We start from the raw sequence: 25,037 nt of genomic DNA, 5'->3' as shown, positions 1-25,037 counted from the left end.
AGGGGGTAGGAGGTGCAAGGGATGTAGGGGGTAGGAGGTGCAAGGGATGTAGGGGGTAGGAGGTGCAAGGGATGTAGGGGGTAGGAGGTGCAAGGGATGTAGGGGGTAGGAGGTGCAAGGGATGTAGGGGGTAGGAGGTGCAAGGGATGTAGGGGGTAGGAGGTGCAAGGGATGTAGGGGGTAGGAGGTGCAAGGGATGTAGGGGGTAGGAGGTGCAAGGGATGTAGGGGGTAGGAGGTGCAAGGGATGTAGGGGGTAGGAGGTGCAAGGGATGTAGGGGGTAGGAGGTGCAAGGGATGTAGGGGGTAGGAGGTGCAAGGGATGTAGGGGGTAGGAGGTGCAAGGGATGTAGGGGGTAGGAGGTGCAAGGGATGTAGGGGGTAGGAGGTGCAAGGGATGTAGGGGGTAGGAGGTGCAAGGGATGTAGGGGGTAGGAGGTGCAAGGGATGTAGGGGGTAGGAGGTGCAAGGGATGTAGGGGGTAGGAGGTGCAAGGGATGTAGGGGGTAGGAGGTGCAAGGGATGTAGGGGGTAGGAGGTGCAAGGGATGTAGGGGGTAGGAGGTGCAAGGGATGTAGGGGGTAGGAGGTGCAAGGGATGTAGGGGGTAGGAGGTGCAAGGGATGTAGGGGGTAGGAGGTGCAAGGGATGTAGGGGGTAGGAGGTGCAAGGGATGTAGGGGGTAGGAGGTGCAAGGGATGTAGGGGGTAGGAGGTGCAAGGGATGTAGGGGGTAGGAGGTGCAAGGGATGTAGGGGGTAGGAGGTGCAAGGGATGTAGGGGGTAGGAGGTGCAAGGGATGTAGGGGGTAGGAGGTGCAAGGGATGTAGGGGGTAGGAGGTGCAAGGGATGTAGGGGGTAGGAGGTGCAGGGGATGTAGGGGGTAGGAGGTTCCTGGTGATCGTGCCATGGAGGTCCTTGTGCAGGAACTTCCTGTTATAGGGTGACAATGCTCTGTTTCTATTTCCTAATTGTGCTACTGCGTTGTCACTCTGTCACACAGGTTTCTGATGGAGACTATAACACACTACACACAGACACGGTCCACTGTTGCCATCGTCAGGAAACCCACCCGGAGAAATGCCATGCAGCTATGTAGACATGAAGTGGCAGCAAATAGTCTGCATGAGATCAGCAGCACTGAGATGGAACAGAGGATAAGAAAAGGTCACATAGTATTTGAGGTTGAATAAAGACACATGTCCATCAAGTCCAACCTAGAGGTGATAACAAGGACAATACACAGTGCGCAGAGAAATGCAAATTATGTCCATTTGGGGCGTGACATTAAATGAGAACTCAGGCCCATTAGATCCTCTGTCAGGTTTTGTTGTTTCCGGTTAGGGGAGTTCATCCCTCGGTGTCCTGCTGATCATTATCACAGAAAGTGAAGTTGATAAAAATAAAACATTTGAATTTGTTGTAGTTGTTGATTAGAAGCAAAATCTACCCCGGGGGCACTAGTGGTCCTTCTGGTCAGTATTCTGGTGACAACAGAGGATTTCACTAACTTTGGAGGGATTTATCCCACTTCCTTTTGTGGTTCTCAGACAGGAAGTGAAGGCAAATCTCCCCAAAGGAGCACAGATAGCAAACAAAAAAAAAGCTAGGGGTTAGAGCCCTCCCCCACTCTATCCAAAACTACAAAACTTTATTTCCACTTCATAGAATCTATAACACATAGAAAAGCATCTGTTGTGCAGCCCTAAGTAAAGCATACGAGGCAGGGATGAGAGGACGGGACATGACCACCCTGAGTAATGGAACCCAACCCCCCTGCATACATTTCATTTTATCCCAGAATATGCTGTACTCAGACCCCCCCCCCCCCCCCACACACCCACACCTGCATGCACAGGTATTCTGTGCCATTATCCTTCATTAATATTTTAAAGGTAGATTACAGTGTTTAAAGCTGGTCTTACACCAGAAAAATCACCTGAGTCTTCCATCCCACTAAAAATCACAAGTGGAGGAATCTTCCCTGTTGGCTATTGAATTCTGACAGCTGGAACCCGCGACTATCAGAATAACGGAATAGTGACTACAGATGTGTATAGCCAGATGAGTGCAGTACCGGGCAGCAAACAATCTGAATGTCATATTCAGTCAAAGGAAATCTAGTTGCTATGAGTTTCTTCCCTTTACACATCCTTGTTGGATAATCTTGGCTATATATTCCATGGAGAGCTCAGAGAATAGTATGTGTATAGTGTACATAGGAGGGGACAGTCTATAACTAGCCACAAGCACTCTGCCCTCAATCATATTTTAGGATGGAGTGGTGAAATGTCCTTCTCAGCAGTATTCCATTGATGAAGTTGGACTTACATTACGATGGGTAGAATGTCTTCTCCTTTTAACCTTTCTGAATGTCAGGCAGCTGGAGTATCACATTGCAGCCAATGTGGAGGATTATGGGGAAGAATGTGTACCGCAGCTCTCTGGAGATCAGCCTCTTGCTGGCTCAATGAATTTCGATATGACTTGTTAATAAATGTCAAGATAAAGTGTTTTCAAAGCCGGAGAGTAGAAGAGTGAAGCCTTGCGGGACACCGGACTGATATTTATACCAAAGAAACAATACATTAGGGAAGCACTGCCCTTAGGGGAACTCTCCCAGAGTCAAAGCATTCTAAATGTGAGCAGAGTGACTCTTTAATTTGCTGGCTGCAAGCCTTTTACACAATGTTCTAACTTTGGTTGAGGAGATGAAGTAGAGACACAATACAGAGAGGGGTCCCTACCATTAGTAATGTAGAATGAGGGAACAGCACAGCATATTGCAGATGGTACCTTGTATAATGTTCATTGCACTGTATACTACATGCAGGTGGCACAGTATATCATGTACATGGATAGGATCTACATCTCACGCTATATCATGTACATGGCATGGTACTTAATGAAGATGGCATGCTATATCATGTGCATGGCATGGTACCTTATAACAGCACCACAGTATATCATGTGCATGGCATGGTAGTTTGCATGAAGGTGGCATGGTTTATTATGGGAATGGTGCAACATATCATGCAGAGGAATAGAGTATATTATAAGGCTAACATAGTACAGTATATCACATGGTACGTGATGCATGGCGTTGTTTGTATGGCACAGTCCACTATGTGGATGGCACAGCATATTATGTACACTAGATGGTACAATAGATCAAGTGAATGACACAGTATAACATATACTGTATATTTAAATGTAAACATTGGAAACATGTTAGATTCCTACATGTATACTGCATACATGTAGGATATTTAATATTAGTATAACAAAATGTATTGATAGGTGTGTGTTTGGACATGAATTGTGCATTTCTTGCTAGTATTAGGTTTTTGCATACGGATTGTTTCTGTTCTCTTATTTCAAGGCTTCCTGGGGCTGGGAACACTACAAACCGCTAAACAAGGAACAGTTCAACCTTTTTACATGATGCACAGAGAGGAAAGATAATCTCTGTTAGAGTTTGAGAGATGACATGGGAGATCCAAAGACTGTCATTGAGAATGGAATCCCTGGGAGATACCTGAAGACTGAAACAGAGAATTTGTCACCCAGAAGATTTCCAGGCTGTAGTGCAAGAAAGAAGGAAACCTGATCTACAAAACTGGAACACTGCAACACTGACAAGGGTCTAAACCTAGGAGGACTACAGGGAGTAACATGTACAGGACAGGAGGTGCCCAGAGGTTGACACAGTGAGATGAAGCCTAACCCAGGAGAGCTCTAGAGAGTGCTGCAGAAAGACGAGAACAAAAAAAGGCCTTCCAAGGGGTGCTCAACAAAATGTCAGAGAGAGAAAAACCTTAACTCAGAGGGTTCCAGAGAGTGGCACAGAAAGAGAACCCGTACGCTAAGAAAGCTTCTGAGAGTGACATGGAGAGCAGAGGCCTCTTGAGCTCCAGAGTAACGCAGAGAGGAACTTTAACACAGGGGCTCTGCAGAAAGCCATGTTGGAAAGAATCCTTAACCAGGGGCGCTTCTAAGAGAAGCACAGAACAAATGTAGTGTGGAGCTCCAGAGAGTGACACATAGAGGCATGCTGACCCAAGGGCTTCTAAAAATGCAAACTTAGAGGAGGTCCAGGGATCAGCAAAGAGAGAAGTCTTGACCCAGGGGAGCTCTGACAAATGACATTGAAAGGAAAACCCTAACCTGGGGAGCTCGAAAGAGAAATATTGAGAGAGAAAAACTCTAACAAAGAGGGTGACGCAGAGAGTGGATCTCCAACACTGTGAGCGCCAGATGATGATTTATAGAGAAAGGATCCTGAACCTAGGGAGCACTAAAGAGCAATATGGAGATATGAACCTTAACCCAGGGGAATGCCAGAGAGCAACATAGAGAGAGGAACCCTAACTTGGGGAGTTTGGTGAATTTTATGTTGTTCAAGCAATAATTATGATACAGGATGCTAATAATACTCTGATACTTCAACAGGGGTACTTGCAAAACAAAGTCTTGGAGTAAAGAGTTTTGTGACCATTCAGAATGTCTGATGTACATCTGAAATGTGTTTTATCCCAATTATTAACCAAAATAAACAAGTCAGAACTTAATGAGGAGATGTATATTACATAGATATATCCAATGGATGAGTCCTTCACAGATTATCTGAAGATCTGAACATCATTTGGCACTAGGTAGAAGGTATAACACATTCCAATGTGACATTGTTTCAAGTTTTCCTAAGATCACTCGCTGACTCCTCTACATCATATGATCATCACCCAATTGTGTAGTCAGTGGCCCTGAACTTACTGCAAGAGGAGACCATTGTCTAATCACTTGATTGTTTTGTTTGTACAGACATTTGGACTTTGACTAATCTGTTATCAAGAACTAATAGTATAGAAACGTACCTGGATAGTGAAAGCCGATTTTACATGGAAAGATGGGCAGGTGCTGATCTATGCCTTCTCTATTTCTGTAGACAATGCGGTCTAATCTTGGGAGTGGAATGAACGTGGTATGTGTGGACGCGGCTAGAAGACAACATACCTATTCTGACAATTGTCAGACTTCCAGAACAGCTGACGGTGAAGCTGAATGGATATGGTGCTCTATTGGCTCTGTGTGTATCTTCAGCTTAGACTAGGAACATTCACTCTGTCATAGTAAATAAACAATGTGTAGCTATGAGTAATGGCGATGCAATGATAAGTGATATAAGTCAAGTGAAGAAGGACAGATTCCTGGCCTTTGTTAATCAAAGTTTTAGAAGAAGAAAGAACCCAATATCCAAAACATGAAAAAGCATAATCTGGTTACTCTTACTTCACACTTTGATGAATATATGAAGTCAGAACCTATATACTGTTGTTGCATTTCCGGTAAAGGATAACTAAAGACAAAAGAAAACAAATAATATATTGCAGCTTACCAAGCCTTATGTATGATGCTTGCATTACGATTTTGCAGGCTAAGAACAACTACAAAAAAATACCTGTTAATCCAGCCAGAAATGCTGTGACCTTGCCAATACCAATACCAATAACCCTAACCCTAAGATCTTGAAGCAAAACACTGTTTTCTATCCTCGGTAAACTACTAATCCCACCCCCCATGTCATGGATATTAAAGAGAAAGACATGTTCAAAGTCCAGCCTTAGTGAAAACCATGGCTCCACCATAAATAGAGTGGAGGAGTGAGAATTGTTACCCTAGGACAGAGAGTGTGTTATTCACAGGATCAAAGGTGAAAATAAAGAGATATAAAGCATGATAAACTAATGCAGACACCACATCGAAGGACTGCTGCACTTTAATATTATACAGTTTTATTTTTTGGATAGGATACACTTTAAAGATGTCCCTCATGAAACAATTGACAGCTTGTTGCTGACCCCATGCGTGAGCCTGAGAAAAGCGCTGTCACTAGGAATGCAGGGACAGGCGGTATGTCGGACAGCTAGTCACTAAACATAAACACGATAACCCAGACCGGGTTATCCTAACTGCCTCTGCATTGTAGTGGGCCACGGCATCCTCCGCCTGGCCTCCTAGACTTAAAGACTTGCACCCAGTCCCCCTGTTCCACCACTTGTTTGGATTTGAAGAGTGACGGACTCATCACCCAGATGTATCCGCCACCCCAGAGGCATGCTCACTAAACAGGGAGCTCTACAATAGTATCACCCACAACTGATATTAGCTGACAGGAAGGAATACAAGGACTAAGGAAGAGATTCTCTTCACAATACTTTAGTATTTCATTAGAGAGGCAAAGAAAGCTATTCACTCTTGAATATGCAGATTTAATTGGTTTTAATACTCTTGAAAATTCTTCTTTAACCCAAGCTTTTGTTTCAGGATCAGCACTATTTTTGTTCAATAGTAATGGAGCATAAAAATACTGAGGAAGATTTTCACCATGTGTCAGAGGAGAGGAGTGAAATGTAACCAGTTAATGAATGGTTGGGACAGCTGTCTGCTCAGTTGCAGAATTTCCATCTACCCCTTCATTAGAGTCCTTCACTCAAAAATCCTCCCCCTCTACTTCATCGCTTTGCCCCAGGTTTGAAGGAACCTTGCACTGTTGAAATGAATGTACAGAGGTATTGCAAGGATGGAGATGGAGCTTAAACCTGGAACGTTTACCTTTTGCTGAGCCGCATTACCATGTGTAGAGCTCAGGATGCACAGATACCATTACAGGTGTCCTCTATTAGTATTACTGAAAACCAATGCCTTGACATGTATGTAGTTGGAGAAGCCTTCACTTCCTACCAAAGCCAAAATGGATGTTTTCTGTAGCGTTAAAAAGGTACCACACATGACAGTCTTGGGATCGCAGATGGAAGGTGGGAATATTGCTTGAAATGTAAAGAAAGATAATTGAAGTATCTAAACTTCTAGATAGGACTCAGCCTGCTGTTGGTAGGGAATACTGAAAGGAAAGAAACAAACAAAAACAGAAGACAAAAATCAATGAAACCAAAACATAAGAACAGCTGCTTACCCGTGTCTGCATTTTCATGGCCTCTGGATGGACAGTTGGATAAATGGCTCTATATTTAGGATGTCTCCAGTCTATAAATGGCGGCTCTGGATGGACAGTTGGATAAATGGCTCTATATTTAGGATGTATCTGGTCTATAAATGGCGGCTCTGGATGGACAGTTGGATAAATGGTTCTATATTTAGGATGTATCCGGTCTATAAATGGCGGCTCTGGATGGACAGTTGGATAAATGGTTCTATATTTAGGATGTATCCGGTCTATAAATGGTGGCTCTGGATGGACAGTTGGATAAATGGCTCTATATTTAGGATGTCTCCAGTCTATAAATGGCGGCTCTGGATGGACAGTTGGATAAATGGCTCTATATTTAGGATGTATCCGGTCTATAAATGGCGGCTCTGGATGGACAGTTGGATAAATGGCTCTATATTTAGGATGTATCCGGTCTATAAATGGCGGCTCTGGATGGACAGTTGGATAAATGGCTCTATATTTAGGATGTATCCGGTCTATAAATGGTGGCTCTGGATGGACGGTTGGATAAATGGCTCTATATTTAGGATGTATCTAGTCTATAAATGGCGGCTCTGGATGGACAGTTGGATAAATGGCTCTATATTTAGGATGTGTCGGGTCTATAAATGGCGGCTCTGGATGGACAGTTGGATAAATGGCTCTATATTTAGGATGTGTCGGGTCTATAAATGGTGGCTCTGGATGGACGGTTGGATAAATGGCTCTATATTTAGGATGTATCCGGTCTATAAATGGCGGCTCTGGATGGACAGTTGGATAAATGGCTCTATATTTAGGATGTATCCGGTCTATAAATGGCGGCTCTGGATGGACAGTTGGATAAATGGATCTATATTTAGGATGTATTTGGTCAATAAACCGGTGGCGTTGGATGGACAGTTGGATAAATGACTGTATGTAGTGAGGCCATATCTTATTCAAAATTCTCCTGTACAGTGCAAGAGTAAACAAACTGTTGGGGTAGATTATTTTATGGACATGATGATTTGTAAATATTTTCTATCTAAAAAGGCAATGTATTAATTATGGTGATAATATCTTACCTGTACACAGCAGTAACAACACTGGAGAGATCAAAAAGGATTTGAAGAAATTACCTGGGTCTGAGCACAATGTCCAAGAAGAAGTAAAGATTTTCAGTGTGCTAATTCTTAGTTTGTCCTGGTAACACAAATTCTGACATTTCTACAAAATCCATTGCAAAAAACATTTAAACAAAATAAGTATTACTTTGTCATTTCAACATTCCAAGCTCCACAAGCATTCATAGGAAGTTTTGTGTATAGAGCAGGCAGTAAAACCATGATAGAAAATTTATTTCATGCACGTTCGTTTTTGCATAACATTGCACATGCATCTTTGCGTCAGGCATATGAAATTGCATACAATGCGGTTCTTTGTTCTCATTTTGACAGAAATGTTTCCTGATTTTATGCATCAAGTCCCGGCATTAAATTCACACATTTTGTTCTTTTTATATCCATATAGATTATTTAATAAGAACAATCTTTTGAGGGATATTCATGTTGCTCTATACATTGATAAGTACAATAGAACCTCAGATGGACAGTCAGTAGAAGCCAGGTGTTGTCAAGTCAGATGCTGGTTCCTTGTTCACGAGCATGCCAATGGAAACAGCAAGCTATGGGTCCTTGTCTTGTGATTCATGATGTACATATGTAGACCTGGTCAATGTGACCAGTGCCAGTTGGAGTGCAAGCTTTAGTCCATGTACAAAAAAGCAACCCAGAGCAATTCATTTTACAGTTTAAAATGTTTACATTTTGCTACATAATGTATGTAAAAGTAAAGAGCTTTAAAAGAAAATAGATGTATTTTTTGATTTGTCAACAGAATTTTGCAATTCTATTTTTCTTAATTTAGCTTTTTTTTACATCATGCAATTCATGCTAAATAAATAAGAGATTCCTCTACAGTTTTACATTTTAGCCGTAGAAAAAGCTTGCATCAATCTCAGTTAACATCACCCGACACCTCGAGGAAGAGTCCTGTAATAACCTGCTCGGCGTAGATATGTTTGTCCTTATGCGAGGTTGGGTCCGGGTGAGTGTAACGTCTCCAGCACTTCCTCTCAGGGCACCATGGCTGCCTCTGTTTGCATATTTAGCAATGACAAGATGCTCTTTGCAAAAACATGCCTGTAAAGAATACAATCAATACTTAAAACTCTTCCAGCTTCTTTTAACTCAAGCTTGATGAGAATTGATAAAGAGAGAAGAAATAAAGGTGAGCCACATGCAGAGGCAGCCATATCTTCTCCAATGGAGCCAAGTTAATATGTCCATGCAGTCAGCAGAAACTCATTGCACCTTAATATTGCTTTCTACTTTAACAGGTGCTCATGCATCAATTCATCCTACTGTGCTTGGGCAGACTCTCGCAGGGTTCCTATGGCTCAAAGAATATCCTGAGAAATAACGCTTCTTCAATTGTCTCCAATATGTCAGCAGCCAGTAAAATCCAATGTTAGCCAACAGAAATGCATCATACTAGCAAGACACTATTGTGTTTGGTGCATTGCCCCTTTTTCCTATATACTGAGATCATGCAGCATATGGCCCACCTGGAAAATGTAATGCGCACATCTGGTCATTTTTCACTATTTTCAACTATGTTAGTGGTTAGCAGTAGCACCATGCCCGAAAAGATGCTACTGTAACATACTGGAGCATATGAAGTTAAGAATGATTAAAAATGTTTTTAGACCATTCTCTGATACTGATCCATGCTACAAATGGATGGGATAGAGAAGAAGAGAGAAGGCGAGGTGCAGGATGCAGACACCGGAGGACGCTCTATTACATTCCCAGTTATTATAGGTATGACTTTTTTTTTAGAAACTTCATTAGGAAGATGGAATGCAAAGTACAGCAGTGGATCAAAAAGTTGAATGGACTAAGAATGAAGTCAACAGTGTAGCCATTTCAGCGAAATTCCCATGCAGTGTTACATGCTGAGAGTCGTATCACTTGGCAACAATATCCAGCGGAGCCAAACTATGGAGAGATTACAAGATGAAAGTCACAGAGGATATTTCAATGTAGCACACAGTACAGATTTGCTGCTATTCCTCATTATAGACACTGAGAATCCCAGCATTTGACAGGAAATCAACAGTTAATAATGGACATGCTTGACTACTCTTTAGTTTCCACTGCACTATCTCCCTATACATTAGAGCCACCTGAGTATTGCCTGGAAGATCGTACATTGCTTTTTCCCTTGATATCTGCTTTTACATCGTTAGCCAGGTTGAACAGAGACACAATTCCATCGAGTGTTCAAATTTTGCATGACACCACCTGATATGCTATGCAAGCAATACTGTGACATTGCATGGGCAACTGTGGAAAGGCAGCTGCAATCTAAGGCTCCACATGCAGCGGTCCACCTGCCTGAGGCCCTCCTGTTGCCATAGTGATACCACCCACTTGCTTGCAGCTACGGCATGCAGTTTTTTTCTTGCTTACACATGCAGAGGGCACAAATTGGCAGACAATGGAATCGGATCATGAGAACAATAACAATGTTTGTAACAGACATCTAATGGTTTAACAAGAGCTGACATAAACATTGTCCCAAAAAGACTGATTTCTTACACTGACCTTGTTTCTTGAAGTGATTAATAATGTGGATCATATACGTATGTGCTGGGTCCATATGCATCATATAAGTCCTTTTTGTAATCATAAAGCTATTTGTAATGCTGTGCGTGTATATGTATGTGTGTGTATGTATCTCTGTGTTTTCCCTTTATGGGCCAATTACACATGTACGTGTGTGTGCGCGTGTCTATGCATGTAAACAAGCCAGGCATCATCGACTTCCAATGACAGTTTGCAGGCTGCATCTCCATGGAGCTAGGATATGAGTGTAACAGTCTCTAGTCTAATTCCATGGCACACATGTGTAACAATGTATACTTCTTCTATACAGAAATGCAGCATTACCTGAGAGCCTGTCTAGTGGAAGTGCGAGGACTATGTTCCTACAATGACACCATGCGGCTTTTATCTTTGTCTACCTACCCTTTCTTACTCCTCCATCGGGCCGGCTCGGATATTCCTCAGGTGAAAGGAGAAAGTAGGGTCCGCCTTTCTCCCGAGTGCTAGACTGGGTGAAGGACAGACCCTCATCGGGCGTTATTGTCTGGTCTATGTGGGGACAGTCTTCGTTTGCCAATGCAGCCTTGGCCACCTCTCCATTCAGTTTGGAATCTTCAAACATATAATAAGAAGTCGTTTGGAAACACTGTTCATTACAGTAAAGAAATTAGGATTTGGCACTGACAGACCATGGACCACGTCCTGCTGACCGGACTAATGATGGACTATATACGTTAATCGGCCAGAATCGTATCTGTGCGTTAGACAGATTTCACGTTTGTGTCACACTAACGAGGATTTCTTTTCAGGATTTTGTCACAATACAGGAGCAGGAAGTGTGCCGAGGTCTGCTACATAGAAATCCACACATGTCTACAACATACAACCAAAGGCGGATTCCCTGCAGAGAATGGGACCAACATGGACAGGAAATGTGCTTCTAGTAGCTGTGTGTGTGAGAGAGAGAGAGACGTGTATATGAGAGAGAGATGTGTATATGAGAGAGAGACATGTATGAGAGAGAGACACGTGTGTATGAGAGAGAGACGTGTTGTGTGCGATAGAGAGAGAGAGAGACATGAAATTGTAAAATAAAATGTAAACAAAAACTTTAATCCGTTCTAGTTGTTTCTTTGTATTCAGATATCAGATGTCGCTGAAGCTTAATATGAGGATTCTGATAGTTTTGAATATGAAATGTAAAGCACAGAGCAGCTGAATGACCCTAAACTATACATATTTGTACCTGAAACACAGAGTCCCTCCCATATCACCCCTATCACAGAGTCCCTCCCATATCACCCGTATCACAGAGTCCCTCCCATATCACCCCTATCACAGAGTCTCTCCCATATCACCCCTATCACAGAGTCTCTCCCATATCACCCCTATCACAGAGTCCCTCCCATATCACCCCATATCCCCCCTATCACAGAGTCTCTCCCATATCACCCCTATCACAGAGTCTCTCCCATATCACCCCTATCACAGAGTCCCTCCCATATCACCCCTATCACAGAGTCTCTCCCATATCACCCCTATCACAGAGTCTCTCCCATACCACCCCTATCACAGAGTCTCTCCCATATCACCCCTACCACAGAGTCTCTCCCATATCACCCCTATCACAGAGTCTCTCCCATATCCCCCCTATCACAGAGTCTCTCCCATATCCCCCCTATCACAGAGTCTCTCCCATATCCCCCCTATCACAGAGTCTCTCCCATATCCCCCCTATCACAGAGTCTCTCCCATATCCCCCCTATCACAGAGTCTCTCCCATATCCCCCCTATCACAGAGTCTCTCCCATATCCCCCCTATCACAGAGTCTCTCCCATATCCCCCCTATCACAGAGTCTCTCCCATATCCCCCCTATCACAGAGTCTCTCCCATATCCCCCCTATCACAGAGTCTCTCCCATATCCCCCCTATCACAGAGTCTCTCCCATATCCCCCCTATCACAGAGTCTCTCCCATATCCCCCCTATCACAGAGTCTCTCCCATATCCCCCCTATCACAGAGTCTCTCCCATATCCCCCCTATCACAGAGTCTCTCCCATATCCCCCCTATCACAGAGTCTCTCCCATATCCCCCCTATCACAGAGTCTCTCCCATATCCCCCCTATCACAGAGTCTCTCCCATATCCCCCCTATCACAGAGTCTCTCCCATATCCCCCCTATCACAGAGTCTCTCCCATATCCCCCCTATCACAGAGTCTCTCCCATATCCCCCCTATCACAGAGTCTCTCCCATATCCCCCCTATCACAGAGTCTCTCCCATATCCCCCCTATCACAGAGTCTCTCCCATATCCCCCCTATCACAGAGTCTCTCCCATATCCCCCCTATCACAGAGTCTCTCCCATATCCCCCCTATCACAGAGTCTCTCCCATATCCCCCCTATCACAGAGTCTCTCCCATATCCCCCCTATCACAGAGTCTCTCCCATATCCCCCCTATCACAGAGTCTCTCCCATATCCCCCCTATCACAGAGTCTCTCCCATATCCCCCCTATCACAGAGTCTCTCCCATATCCCCCCTATCACAGAGTCTCTCCCATATCCCCCCTATCACAGAGTCTCTCCCATATCCCCCCTATCACAGAGTCTCTCCCATATCCCCCCTATCACAGAGTCTCTCCCATATCCCCCCTATCACAGAGTCTCTCCCATATCCCCCCTATCACAGAGTCTCTCCCATATCCCCCCTATCACAGAGTCTCTCCCATATCCCCCCTATCACAGAGTCTCTCCCATATCCCCCCTATCACAGAGTCTCTCCCATATCCCCCCTATCACAGAGTCTCTCCCATATCCCCCCTATCACAGAGTCTCTCCCATATCCCCCCTATCACAGAGTCTCTCCCATATCCCCCCTATCACAGAGTCTCTCCCATATCCCCCCTATCACAGAGTCTCTCCCATATCCCCCCTATCACAGAGTCTCTCCCATATCCCCCCTATCACAGAGTCTCTCCCATATCCCCCCTATCACAGAGTCTCTCCCATATCCCCCCTATCACAGAGTCTCTCCCATATCCCCCCTATCACAGAGTCTCTCCCATATCCCCCCTATCACAGAGTCTCTCCCATATCCCCCCTATCACAGAGTCTCTCCCATATCCCCCCTATCACAGAGTCTCTCCCATATCCCCCCTATCACAGAGTCTCTCCCATATCCCCCCTATCACAGAGTCTCTCCCATATCCCCCCTATCACAGAGTCTCTCCCATATCCCCCCTATCACAGAGTCTCTCCCATATCCCCCCTATCACAGAGTCTCTCCCATATCCCCCCTATCACAGAGTCTCTCCCATATCCCCCCTATCACAGAGTCTCTCCCATATCCCCCCTATCACAGAGTCTCTCCCATATCCCCCCTATCACAGAGTCTCTCCCATATCCCCCCTATCACAGAGTCTCTCCCATATCCCCCCTATCACAGAGTCTCTCCCATATCCCCCCTATCACAGAGTCTCTCCCATATCCCCCCTATCACAGAGTCTCTCCCATATCCCCCCTATCACAGAGTCTCTCCCATATCCCCCCTATCACAGAGTCTCTCCCATATCCCCCCTATCACAGAGTCTCTCCCATATCCCCCCTATCACAGAGTCTCTCCCATATCCCCCCTATCACAGAGTCTCTCCCATATCCCCCCTATCACAGAGTCTCTCCCATATCCCCCCTATCACAGAGTCTCTCCCATATCCCCCCTATCACAGAGTCTCTCCCATATCCCCCCTATCACAGAGTCTCTCCCATATCCCCCCTATCACAGAGTCTCTCCCATATCCCCCCTATCACAGAGTCTCTCCCATATCCCCCCTATCACAGAGTCTCTCCCATATCCCCCCTATCACAGAGTCTCTCCCATATCCCCCCTATCACAGAGTCTCTCCCATATCCCCCCTATCACAGAGTCTCTCCCATATCCCCCCTATCACAGAGTCTCTCCCATATCCCCCCTATCACAGAGTCTCTCCCATATCCCCCCTATCACAGAGTCTCTCCCATATCCCCCCTATCACAGAGTCTCTCCCATATCCCCCCTATCACAGAGTCTCTCCCATATCCCCCCTATCACAGAGTCTCTCCCATATCCCCCCTATCACAGAGTCTCTCCCATATCCCCCCTATCACAGAGTCTCTCCCATATCCCCCCTATCACAGAGTCTCTCCCATATCCCCCCTATCACAGAGTCTCTCCCATATCCCCCCTATCACAGAGTCTCTCCCATATCCCCCCTATCACAGAGTCTCTCCCATATCCCCCCTATCACAGAGTCTCTCCCATATCCCCCCTATCACAGAGTCTCTCCCATATCCCCCCTATCACAGAGTCTCTCCCATATCACCCTTATCACAGAGTTCTACAGCCCAGTGATTCACAAGTAAAATACATTGTTGTTCATACTCAAATGCATTTCTAATGTTTAACTCCTGAGTTTATTGTTACTTTAATTCAGAGGCGTAACTGGAACCTGCAGAGGTCCCCAGCAAGCGCGGGACCTCTGACAGCCGCTTGTTTAAAATTTTAGTGCCGGTGTTCTGTGGAAAATGCTGACCCAGTATCTGCGCTTACTACAGACGGGATTTATTTACAAAGTATTTGTTTGTAATTGTTCATTGTGACCGGTAATAATATGGCATGCATGGTGGCAAATGATGGAATATTATTAATAGCAACAAATAACCATTTATACTAAATACTTTCTAAATAAATCCCGCTTTCCTCGATAATACTAGTCTGTGCGAAAACGCAGGATGCTGAGGTCGGCAGATTCGACTACGTCGGCGTTCTCGACAGAACACCGGTATCTGCGTTTAGTATCGGGGCATTTTCACGAGTATGAGTACTATATTCGCAGTGGTGTATCCCTACTTAAAAATATAATACATTGCTGGGACTTGTAACTAAGCAATACATTATAATAAAAATCAGCAATGCAGAATACCAGCAGCTCCCCCCCCCCACACTTCCCTGCGCCCCCCCCTTCCCGGTCCAGATTTACCTTACCTGTCCTGCAGCACCTTCTTCCGTGTCTCAGCGGCCAGGGGGCGGGGCTAAGTGGAGAGGATCCTCTCTTACACTACAGAATGTGGTGCCTGGCGGTGCCAGCAGCACATTCTGCTGGACAAGTGACAGCCTCTCCAGCCCCGCCACACAGCTGCCCATACATGCTGCGGGTGGCAGAGTGGCAGGAAAGGAGCTGCACTATCTCCGGGGGGCCCTCTTCTTCCTCGCTGGGCCCCCCAACAGGCGGAACGCCAGGGCCCGGTCGCAATTGCGACCGCTGTGACCCTGGTAGCTCTGCCAGTGCTTTAATTATATTGTATCAGCTACTGCCTGGGAATGTGAATAGGCCAAAGCTAATTTTCTATCTTACTTTTTTGACAAAAATAAATCCTTCACATATTATCGGCCTTCTGCTTACTCGGTTTCCGAGAGGTTTGACGCAAAGCAAATGTCTAGAACAGTAACAGAGAGAATAATTGATTTAGCAAATGATCATTGTGTTTTGTGGGTCAAGAAAAGGGCCCATTTTCTGTGGGTTACTGTTTTCAGGTGATAATATCTCCTATAGGGCATTTTATGTACCGGCTGCTGTGTAAGCCGAACACAATCAAATAGCTTCCTGCAGGAGAAAATCCAATTCTTTATAAGTAGGAATTCTACTATTGGGGTGATGACGAGTGATTAGGGGTGAAGGTATTGCCCGTGCTGATAGAAGGATTACATTGAAAGCCTCCATACAATAACATTGTTTACTTGTCTGCAATATTTCAAAGAACTTCCTTTGGTTGTACCTTATAGTACTGGTACGAGAATAAGTCTTGCAGCGTGTCTGTATATGCCGGTTCAACCTCTTCACTGCTACTACTAATGTTCATTTATCCTGCTCTAATGAAAGCTTTCTATCCCACCATGAGTATTATTCTACACTATAGAAGCACAGTAGTGGGCTGATATTTAAACTTATTATTGTGTTCATTCAGCAGAAAATACCTCCTGTGTTACTTCATTATGTCAGAGGTTTTCTTCTGCTGTGAAACCGAAATCATTTTAATCTTATTCATGTGTATAAAAGTAAACACTGTTGTAGAGTCTGACTCTGAAAGTCACCCAATGGGTATATACAGTATATGGTACAGCCAAAAATATAACATAAGACATCCTGAAAGTCCATTTTTTTCTTTTACTGAACGCAGTCTAGAAGCTAACAAACTATTTACATAAACTCGTAAGCTAAAAAGTGTTCATTTAATCAAATGTTTTCTACCCAAAAATTCAGATTTTATCATCATGTGTGTGCACATGTATGAAATTGCTCCGGGCAGCAAGTGGTTAATGAATGTATAAATATTTGAATGTGTGCGTTTCCCCATCTTGTCTGAGGCGGTGATGATACCGGTCGCCCGAACTGCAACGCAATACTAAAGTTATTTTCAGTGTTGGCACTTTGAGATAAATACATTGATTTTGCGTCGCAGTTAGTCTGACAGCGACGCAGGCGAGTGCCCGGAGGTAGCGGGGGATCAAGTCACTTCCGGCCAGTCCGGCGGCAGAGGAGGCCAGGCACCAGCAGCAGGAGCAGGTAAGAGGAGCTGGGAGAGAGATGCAGCCCCAACCAGCCCAACTTGGACCCCTGCGGAGCCCACCATAGAGAGTCTCAGATTAGCTGTGCAGCATGTATGGTTTGCTCTGCAGGGTCACTTACAGTTGGGCTGTGTGGGGTCTCAGGTGGGTCCTGTGTCCAGCGCGTAACTAAGCCCAGAGACCTGCACGCAACTAAGCCCAGAGTCCGGCGTGCAACTAAGGCCAGAGTCCGGCGCGCAACTAAGGCCAGAGTCCGGTGCACAACTGGGGGGCCCAGCCTAAAGCCGTGTAAGGGGCCCCAAAATTTCTGAAGGCTGCCCTGCCTCCGCCTTTGCATCTTCCGACTCCTCCCCCACCGCCTCCACCCGGCTGCCTAACTGTTTTGGGGGCAGCATTTTTTTTAGCCCCCCTAAAAAACTGCCACCCAAGGCAAATGCCTTGTCTGCCTCACAGCAGATACGCCCCTGCATATAACCCATTCACTAGTTCTACACCACACACATACAGACCCCATACAACCTGTTCACTAATTCAAAACCACACACATACAGACCCCATACAACACGTCTAATAATTCTACACTATACACATACAGACCCCATACAACCCATTCACTAATTCTACATTACACACATACAGACCCTATACAACCCGTTCACTAATTCTGCACCACACACATACAGACCCCATGCAACCCGTTCACTAATTCAAAACCACACGCATACAGACCCCATACAACACGTCTAATAATTCTACACTATACACATACAGACCCCATGCAACTTGTTCACTAATTCTGCACCACACACATACAGACCCCATACAACCCGTTCACTAATTCTACATTACACACAAACAGACCCCATGCAACCCGTTCACTAATTCTGCATTACACACATACAGACCCCATGCAACCCGTTCACTAATTCTGCACCACACACATACAGACCCCATACAACACGTCTAATAATTCTGCACCACACACATACAGACACTATTCAATCCACTCGCTATTCTATATGACAATGTACAGAACGAGTACAACCTGTTCACTATTCTACACCACACCTTACAATCCCCATAAAACGCATTCACTGAGGTCCCTTTCACACCAGTCACTATGCTAAATCGCACAGCAGATGGTGTATGATGTCCAGCTCAGTGCTGATCGCTGATCCCGGCACATCACACTGTGAATTTTGTTTTTTCAGAACTTTATTCAAATGTGACAAGTGACAGCCACAGTGAGGTGCGCGTTTGTTGTGCCGTGCCGCATCTACTATTTTTCATACAGACCACATGCAACCTGTTTGCTAATTGTAATACCACTTTATAGAGACCCAATATAACATATGCCTGACCTTTCCCCTTTATAAGCTGTATATTGTAAACCCGAAGCTGGGGCCTGGGGAATATGCCTGCCCTCTAGCCCTGGGAAACTATACATACCCTGTTTCCCCGAATATAAGACCTACCCCGAAAATAAGACCTAGTTTGGTGGTAGCATGTGAGGGGGAACTTGAAGAGCAGGAGACATGGTATCAGCCTGCAGAGACATACTGTATTAAGCGGATGACAGGGGACTCCCTCCGGCCAGCGCAGTGATAGGGAGCACTCCAGTACCAGACTTCACCCACTGTTGTCCCCCTGAAGGCACTGCTTAATGTCATGGTACTGTACTGTAATGTGTACCGGTAAATGATACCGTACTTTACCTCACTGTCCACTGTCCGCTGCACCACTGGTACCGCTGTCCCTGATGGCAAAGGAAGCCGGCGCTGTAGAAAGCAAGGCTGTGGCGACGCAGGGAGCAGGCGGAGTCACACCAGATAACTTTGGATTGTTGTACATTTTGTTGCACATTAAAAAAAAAAAGACATCCCCTGAAAATAAGACCTTGTGTGTTTTTTGTGGGCAAAAAAAATATAAGACAGTGTTTTATTTTCAGGGAAACAGGGTAGTAAGCCTGGAGCAGGAACCCCTGTGGAATATATTTGCCCCTTACCACTAGTAAACTATTTATTGGGACCATGGAGCTAAGACCCCTTTGTAATCTTCCTGTCCCTCCCCCTGGTAGACTGTACATGGTAACCCTAGAGCTCAGGACCATGTGGAATCCACCTACACCTTCCCCTCTTGGTAGACTGTATATGGTAACTTCAGAGCTGGGGCCCCTGTGGAATCTGCCTGCCCCTTAAACCTGGTAACCCTGGATCTGGGGCCATTTCTGCCTCGCAGAGTACATTGTGAAGGGCAGCACAGAACAGGACAGAAAGCTGCCCTGTGAGGACCTGGGAACATGAGCTCGGTCTTCAATGGCAATGCATGATTTTTTTATTTTCTTTATTACTGATTCTGAGAATCTTCGATCGTTAGGAAATGTCGCCCCCTCAGGTATCTTGGAATGGCAGTGACTCGAGTAGTTATTTGAATATAAAAAAGCCCCATTTCAGCTTCACATTTCAATGGATATTACATAACTTGTATTTTGACTGTCTGGGAAATATAGCTCATTGGCTCCCCTCCAGCTGTGGGTTCACAATGCCCTGCATCATCCCACCAAGTGGTCATCAGCCTGGCTGTCAAAGACATGCACCCTATAATCTATAGCACTACAGAGGGTGTGGTTATCACCATGGCACTAGTGTCAATGAGCGTTACCAGCAGTAATGCAGCCCACCTAAGAACGCTCACTGCAAATCCATTTGACATTTTCCAGGTTTCCAGCTAGGAAAAAAAAATTTAAACAGACTGGAGGGTTGCAGAGTCAATGAATGTTGTTCTAATGGACTCGGCAACATTGGCCCCCGAGCAGCGGCCATATCACTAGAATGTAATGTAAAGGCGTAACTCCTCTCAGCAGACAAGGTGTGCAGAGATAAGTCACCTAACCTTTTAAGGCATTATGTAGTTACCGGACATTATTCTGTACTAGACACTTGATTTGATCATAGAACATTTCAGGATGATTCTGTAACGGCCACCGCCGTATACCTTGATGATCGGGAGCCAGCCGCATCTCGGATCCGCCGCTGCGTTCCACGGTGGAACGCCCGCTCGTCACTTCCGGGTTCGAAGGCCGGGTGCGTTCCACTCTGGAACGCGGAAGTGCGCCTATCCGTTCGGCGGCTCCTCCCCAAACAGTACAGCACTATATAAGAGCCCAGACGAGACAGCATGGCGTTCCACTATTGAGCCAGAACGCCTGCTGTCTCCTGGGACCCTCCATTGGGGCCGTTATCTCAAGTCGAAAAGGAGAGGAGAAGAGCCCGCAACCTTTGTTTGTACTGCTCATCTCCAGACCATATTGTCGCTACCTGTCCCCTCCTCAAAAAGAAGATGGAAGGTAACGTTTCACATATTTGCAAGGTGAACCCTGCTGTTGAGAGTGAAACCAGGGTTTCACTGACTGAGAAGCCTCCGCAGTTGCGATCCACAACCCCTTCATCCCCAACAGGTGTGACATACGTGACAGATTCATTCTGGGAGGGGGCTTTAAAAGCTTAAATAATAATCATGAAAATGATAACATGGCAATATTTGATGTGATCACTTCAGGCATTAATGTTGGTCATGCTGCTGAATTGTCAATATCAATGGGGAAGTGTGAGGGGTTGCCAATTTCGTTATTGTTCTCCTAACTTTCATGCCTTTGTCCATTACATTATGAAAAGCCAACAGAGATCCATCAGTTTAGTGGAAGCATTCTAGAAGAAAATGAATTCTATTGCAATAAAAGGGATATGGGCAGCAGACAAATGTGGATTTATATTTTTGTAGAATTATGGGACGGCAATGTTAGATCTACTCAGAGATATAAGTGACATAGTATTACAATGTACTGTGGAAATGTTCCACTTACTAGCCTTTTGGCTACATGGTATTCATCAGTAGACCTTGGTGGTCATATCCCTAAAAGGGAGATAGAGTTCCAAAGCAGAAATGATGATGATTTTTTTGTGAAGTGTCACAGCACTTGCTGGGACCGGTCCGTGTTTCCATTTAAGTATGTGGTGGCAGTGAACATTTGGTCTGTAAAGGGTTAACTGTGGAGTTAACCGACCCTAGTGGTGATTGCTCTCAGTCTGCTGGTCTGAAAATTGTTAACTGCAAGCTGGGAAGTCTCTGTGCAGGGTGAGGCTGAGAGTGGTATCACCACGTCCTTGCTTCTGAACGGCATATAGTCACGTGTGATTGACGTACTGCGGGTTTGGGCCAGGTGTATATCACATATCGGTGGCACACCCTACTTGGCATGGTGCAGTGGGCACCCCCATCAGGTCTGGGCACCCCCTTTGGATATAGTATGGTGTATTGGGTAACCCCACCTGCTATGGCACAGTAATCTCACATGAATCACATAATGCAGTTAGTAACATGCACTAGGAATTCCTTTATCATCATGATGTATTCCATGTGGTGATTTAATATCTAAGATTCATTCTGATGTTTTCCTTTCTTCCTATGCCTAGCTAATACTGCCGACAATCATTTTCTTCCCTGGAGTAAAATGACTATATCTGTATGAAAAAGCACATAATAGACGCAGATCTTACAGAACAAGATGACATGAACTGATGAATTTCTGATATGGGAAAAACAAAGTTTCACTAAACATTCCCAGAAGGGCCTGGTGATAGTGTACAGTACGTGTGAGTGTCAGATATTGATTTCAATTAATATCCAATTCACAAATTCTGCATTTAAAAATTTCCCCTACAGGGAGCAGGAAAGATTAACAGAAAAACTCTGGCTGGCTTTGTTGTTCCCACATTATGGGTCAGCATGCATGAAATGGAAACACAAAAGAGAGAACAGCTGAATTACTGATTGCAATTTGCTGCCAAAAAGTTGAGATAATTATACAGTAAGAATTCTGCTGACTCCCAGTACATTCTCCGATTTTTGGGAAAGGCATGTTTGCTGGTGAACTACTATAGAGAATTGTGTATGATCTGTATATGTCTATATATGCACAGACCTACAGAGCCTACATTTGTCTGTCTGCATACATAGTGCCAGACGAGCTCATGGAATTCATCACTGTATTGGTTTCCATATGTTCTCCATTAATACCCAGGACAATATTCCACAGGTAGAGGTAGAGCATGGGGAAATGATCAGATCACAGCCCCATTGAAAACATCTCATAAAACTGAGAGGACTGGAGAAATAGCCACTAGCCATGACACACAATGCATGCTCCTCCATACTGGCTGCTACTGGGCATATTGCTGGCATGGATCAGATTGTCACACAGCGAGCACTGCTATCGCCTTTCTGTCATATTAGAAGAGATATTAGACAAGTCTTCCTACTATGCTTATGATTTCACCTTTGCCAGCGCTATTCCGGCACATAGTATAGTGTATGAGATGCCCTCACATGCTGAAGAGTAACATTTCTAGATTACAGCTAGATTTGGCTCCTAATGAGACGCTTGTTCTGCTTTAATACATTAAGCTACAGATCTACCTGCAATGATCTGTCTCATTTCTCTACTGTGGTCATGCTTTGATCACTGAATCATTTCCATATTTCTGCATCTGTACAGCTGACCCAGCTCATTGTTGGAGGAGGTGAACTCCTTTCCACAAGTCCCAGAGTCTCCTGTGTAGCACTGATCACTTGGTTTGCGTATATCTTTCCAGCTATGAAAAATAAGCGTCGCCTAACCTAAAACTTCTACTGACTCAGCGTACACATCCCAGAAATCTTGTGATCCTCCTCACACATAACCTGCAATGTGTGATATGGCACCATCAATGGATAAATGCCTTCAGCATTTTCTACTTAGAAGGTTGATTGACTCTTAATTTACTACAAGGAATAGATGATGGTGATCAAATGGACATTCCTCTAAGCGGTTTCCTACCTGCTCTGTTCATTTCTAAAATTTCCTCTTGTGCGAGCGGGCAAGTTTCGCTCTGCGTACTGTGATGTGGCGAGTTTACAACTGATTTACAATAATTTGGGGATCCCAGTTGGGGTGGACGTGGTATATGCTTCTTTTTTTTCTTTGGTAGCTTCTGCTTAGCCATAGCTAAGGAATAATACATTCCAAAATTGTTCACAATGACAGGTACAGGCATTGCAATAGTCAGCACACCAGCAAGAGCACATAGGGCTCCCACAAGCATGCCTGACCACGTCTGAGGATACATGTCTCCGTAGCCAAGGGTGGTCATGGTGACGACAGCCCACCAAAAGCCAATGGGAATATTTTTGAAGTGTGTGTGTTCACTGGCACTAGGATCATTAGGATTAGCACCTATTCTCTCAGCATAATAGATCATTGTAGCAAAGATTAAAACTCCCAATGCCAGAAATATGATAAGCAGCAAGAACTCATTTGTGCTAGCACGGAGGGTATGTCCTAGGACCCTCAAGCCTACAAAATGCCTCGTCAGCTTGAAAATTCGAAGAATTCGCACAAATCGAACAACTCTTAAGAAGCCCAAGACATCCTTAGCAGCTTTGGAAGACAGGCCACTAAGTCCAACCTCCAGATAGAAAGGCAGAATGGCAACAAAGTCAATGATGTTTAAAGTATTTTTGATAAATTCCACCTTGTTTGGGCAGAAAGTAATCCTCATGAGAAACTCAAATGTAAACCAGACCACGCAGACCCCTTCGATGTAGGTCAGGAAGGCTTCTGTCTCCGATTCCCTGTAGTGACGTTCGTGGGTCTCATTTCCTATTGTTTCAATCTCAGTTTTGTTCTTGATGGGGTTAAACCGCTCATGAGTCTCCAGGCAGAAGGTGGTGATGGAGACCAGAATGAAGAAGAGCGAGGCAAATGCCACGTACTGGAAGAAGAAAGAAAAGAGAAATGTTAGCAAATCTTTCTCTAGGCATTCTCATAGTTGTTTCTAAGATTTTGTTTTTACAATATTATTTTCATATTCCACAAATATTCCAGCTAACCAACAAGTGGGATCTAGTCAGGGAATTGAAGAGAACACCTTGCTAGCCCTATCTATAGCGTATAGAATGCAGGGGTCAGGACAATGCAATTCACAACACAATCTATAGAGTTTAGAGGTCAGAACTATGTAATGTACAGCATAGCATATAGAACGGGGGCGCCCATTAGATCGATCGCAAAGCAACACTGGTAGATGGCGATCGGCTCCCTGACCTGTGTCCTGTCCTCCCTCGTGCGGCTGAATTAATCACATGCTGCAGACGAGAAGGGGAGGGACACCTCGAGAAGGGGCGGGACACCTCGAGAAGGGGCGGGACACCAGTCCCAGTCTGCACATTCAGCCACACGAGCACCGCAGGAGGACAGGACACCGCACCTGAGAGGAGACCTGTGAAGCTGCAGGTAAGAAAGAACAGCCAGAAGAGACAGCAGAGAGAGAGAAGAGAGAGACCGCAGAGAGAGAGAAGAGAGAGACAGCAGAGAGAGAGAGAGAGACTAGAGAGAAAAGAGAGATAGCAGAGAGAAGAGACAGCAGAGAGAGAGAGAGAGAGACTAGAGAGAGAGAAGAGAGAAGAGACAGCAGAGAGAGAGAGAGATAAGAGAAAGCAGAGAGAGGAAAGAGAGAGAGAGAGAAGAGAGACCACAGAGAGAGAGAAGAGACAGCAGAGAGAGAGAGAGATAAGAGAAAGCAGAGAGAGGAAAGAGAGAGAGAGAGAAGAGAGACAGCAGAGAGAGAGAAGAAACAGCAGAGAGAGAGACTAGAGAGAGAGAAGAGAGAAGAGACAGCAGAGAGAGAGAGAGAGAGAGAGAGAGAGAGAGAGAGAGAGAGATAAGAGAAAGGAGAGAGAGAAAAGAGAGAGAGAGAGA

The 25,037-nt window shown here is 44.9% G+C and overlaps 1 protein-coding gene across 1 annotated transcript in view; it reads right to left on the bottom strand.

Annotated features, from left to right (window-relative positions):
• Positions 1-8,472: 8,472 nt before the first annotated feature.
• The window catches only part of LOC108802882 (potassium voltage-gated channel subfamily C member 1-like), a 21,589-nt gene continuing 5,024 nt past the window's right edge, over positions 8,473-25,037 (bottom strand). Inside the window, exons 2-4 of the mRNA XM_018574736.1 lie at positions 23,118-24,051; positions 11,059-11,247; positions 8,473-10,026 (exon numbers count right to left, since the gene is read on the bottom strand). Of these exons, the coding sequence (XP_018430238.1) occupies positions 9,977-10,026; positions 11,059-11,247; positions 23,118-24,051 (1,173 nt within the window). The 3' untranslated portion in view covers positions 8,473-9,976. The remainder of the gene's footprint in view (positions 10,027-11,058; positions 11,248-23,117; positions 24,052-25,037) is intronic.

The sequence above is a fragment of the Nanorana parkeri genome, unplaced genomic scaffold (assembly GCF_000935625.1).
Source record: "Nanorana parkeri isolate BGI_ZX_2015 unplaced genomic scaffold, ASM93562v1 scaffold3199, whole genome shotgun sequence".
Taxonomy (NCBI): domain Eukaryota; kingdom Metazoa; phylum Chordata; class Amphibia; order Anura; family Dicroglossidae; genus Nanorana; species Nanorana parkeri.
This window is presented reverse-complemented; position numbering and strand designations above follow the sequence as displayed.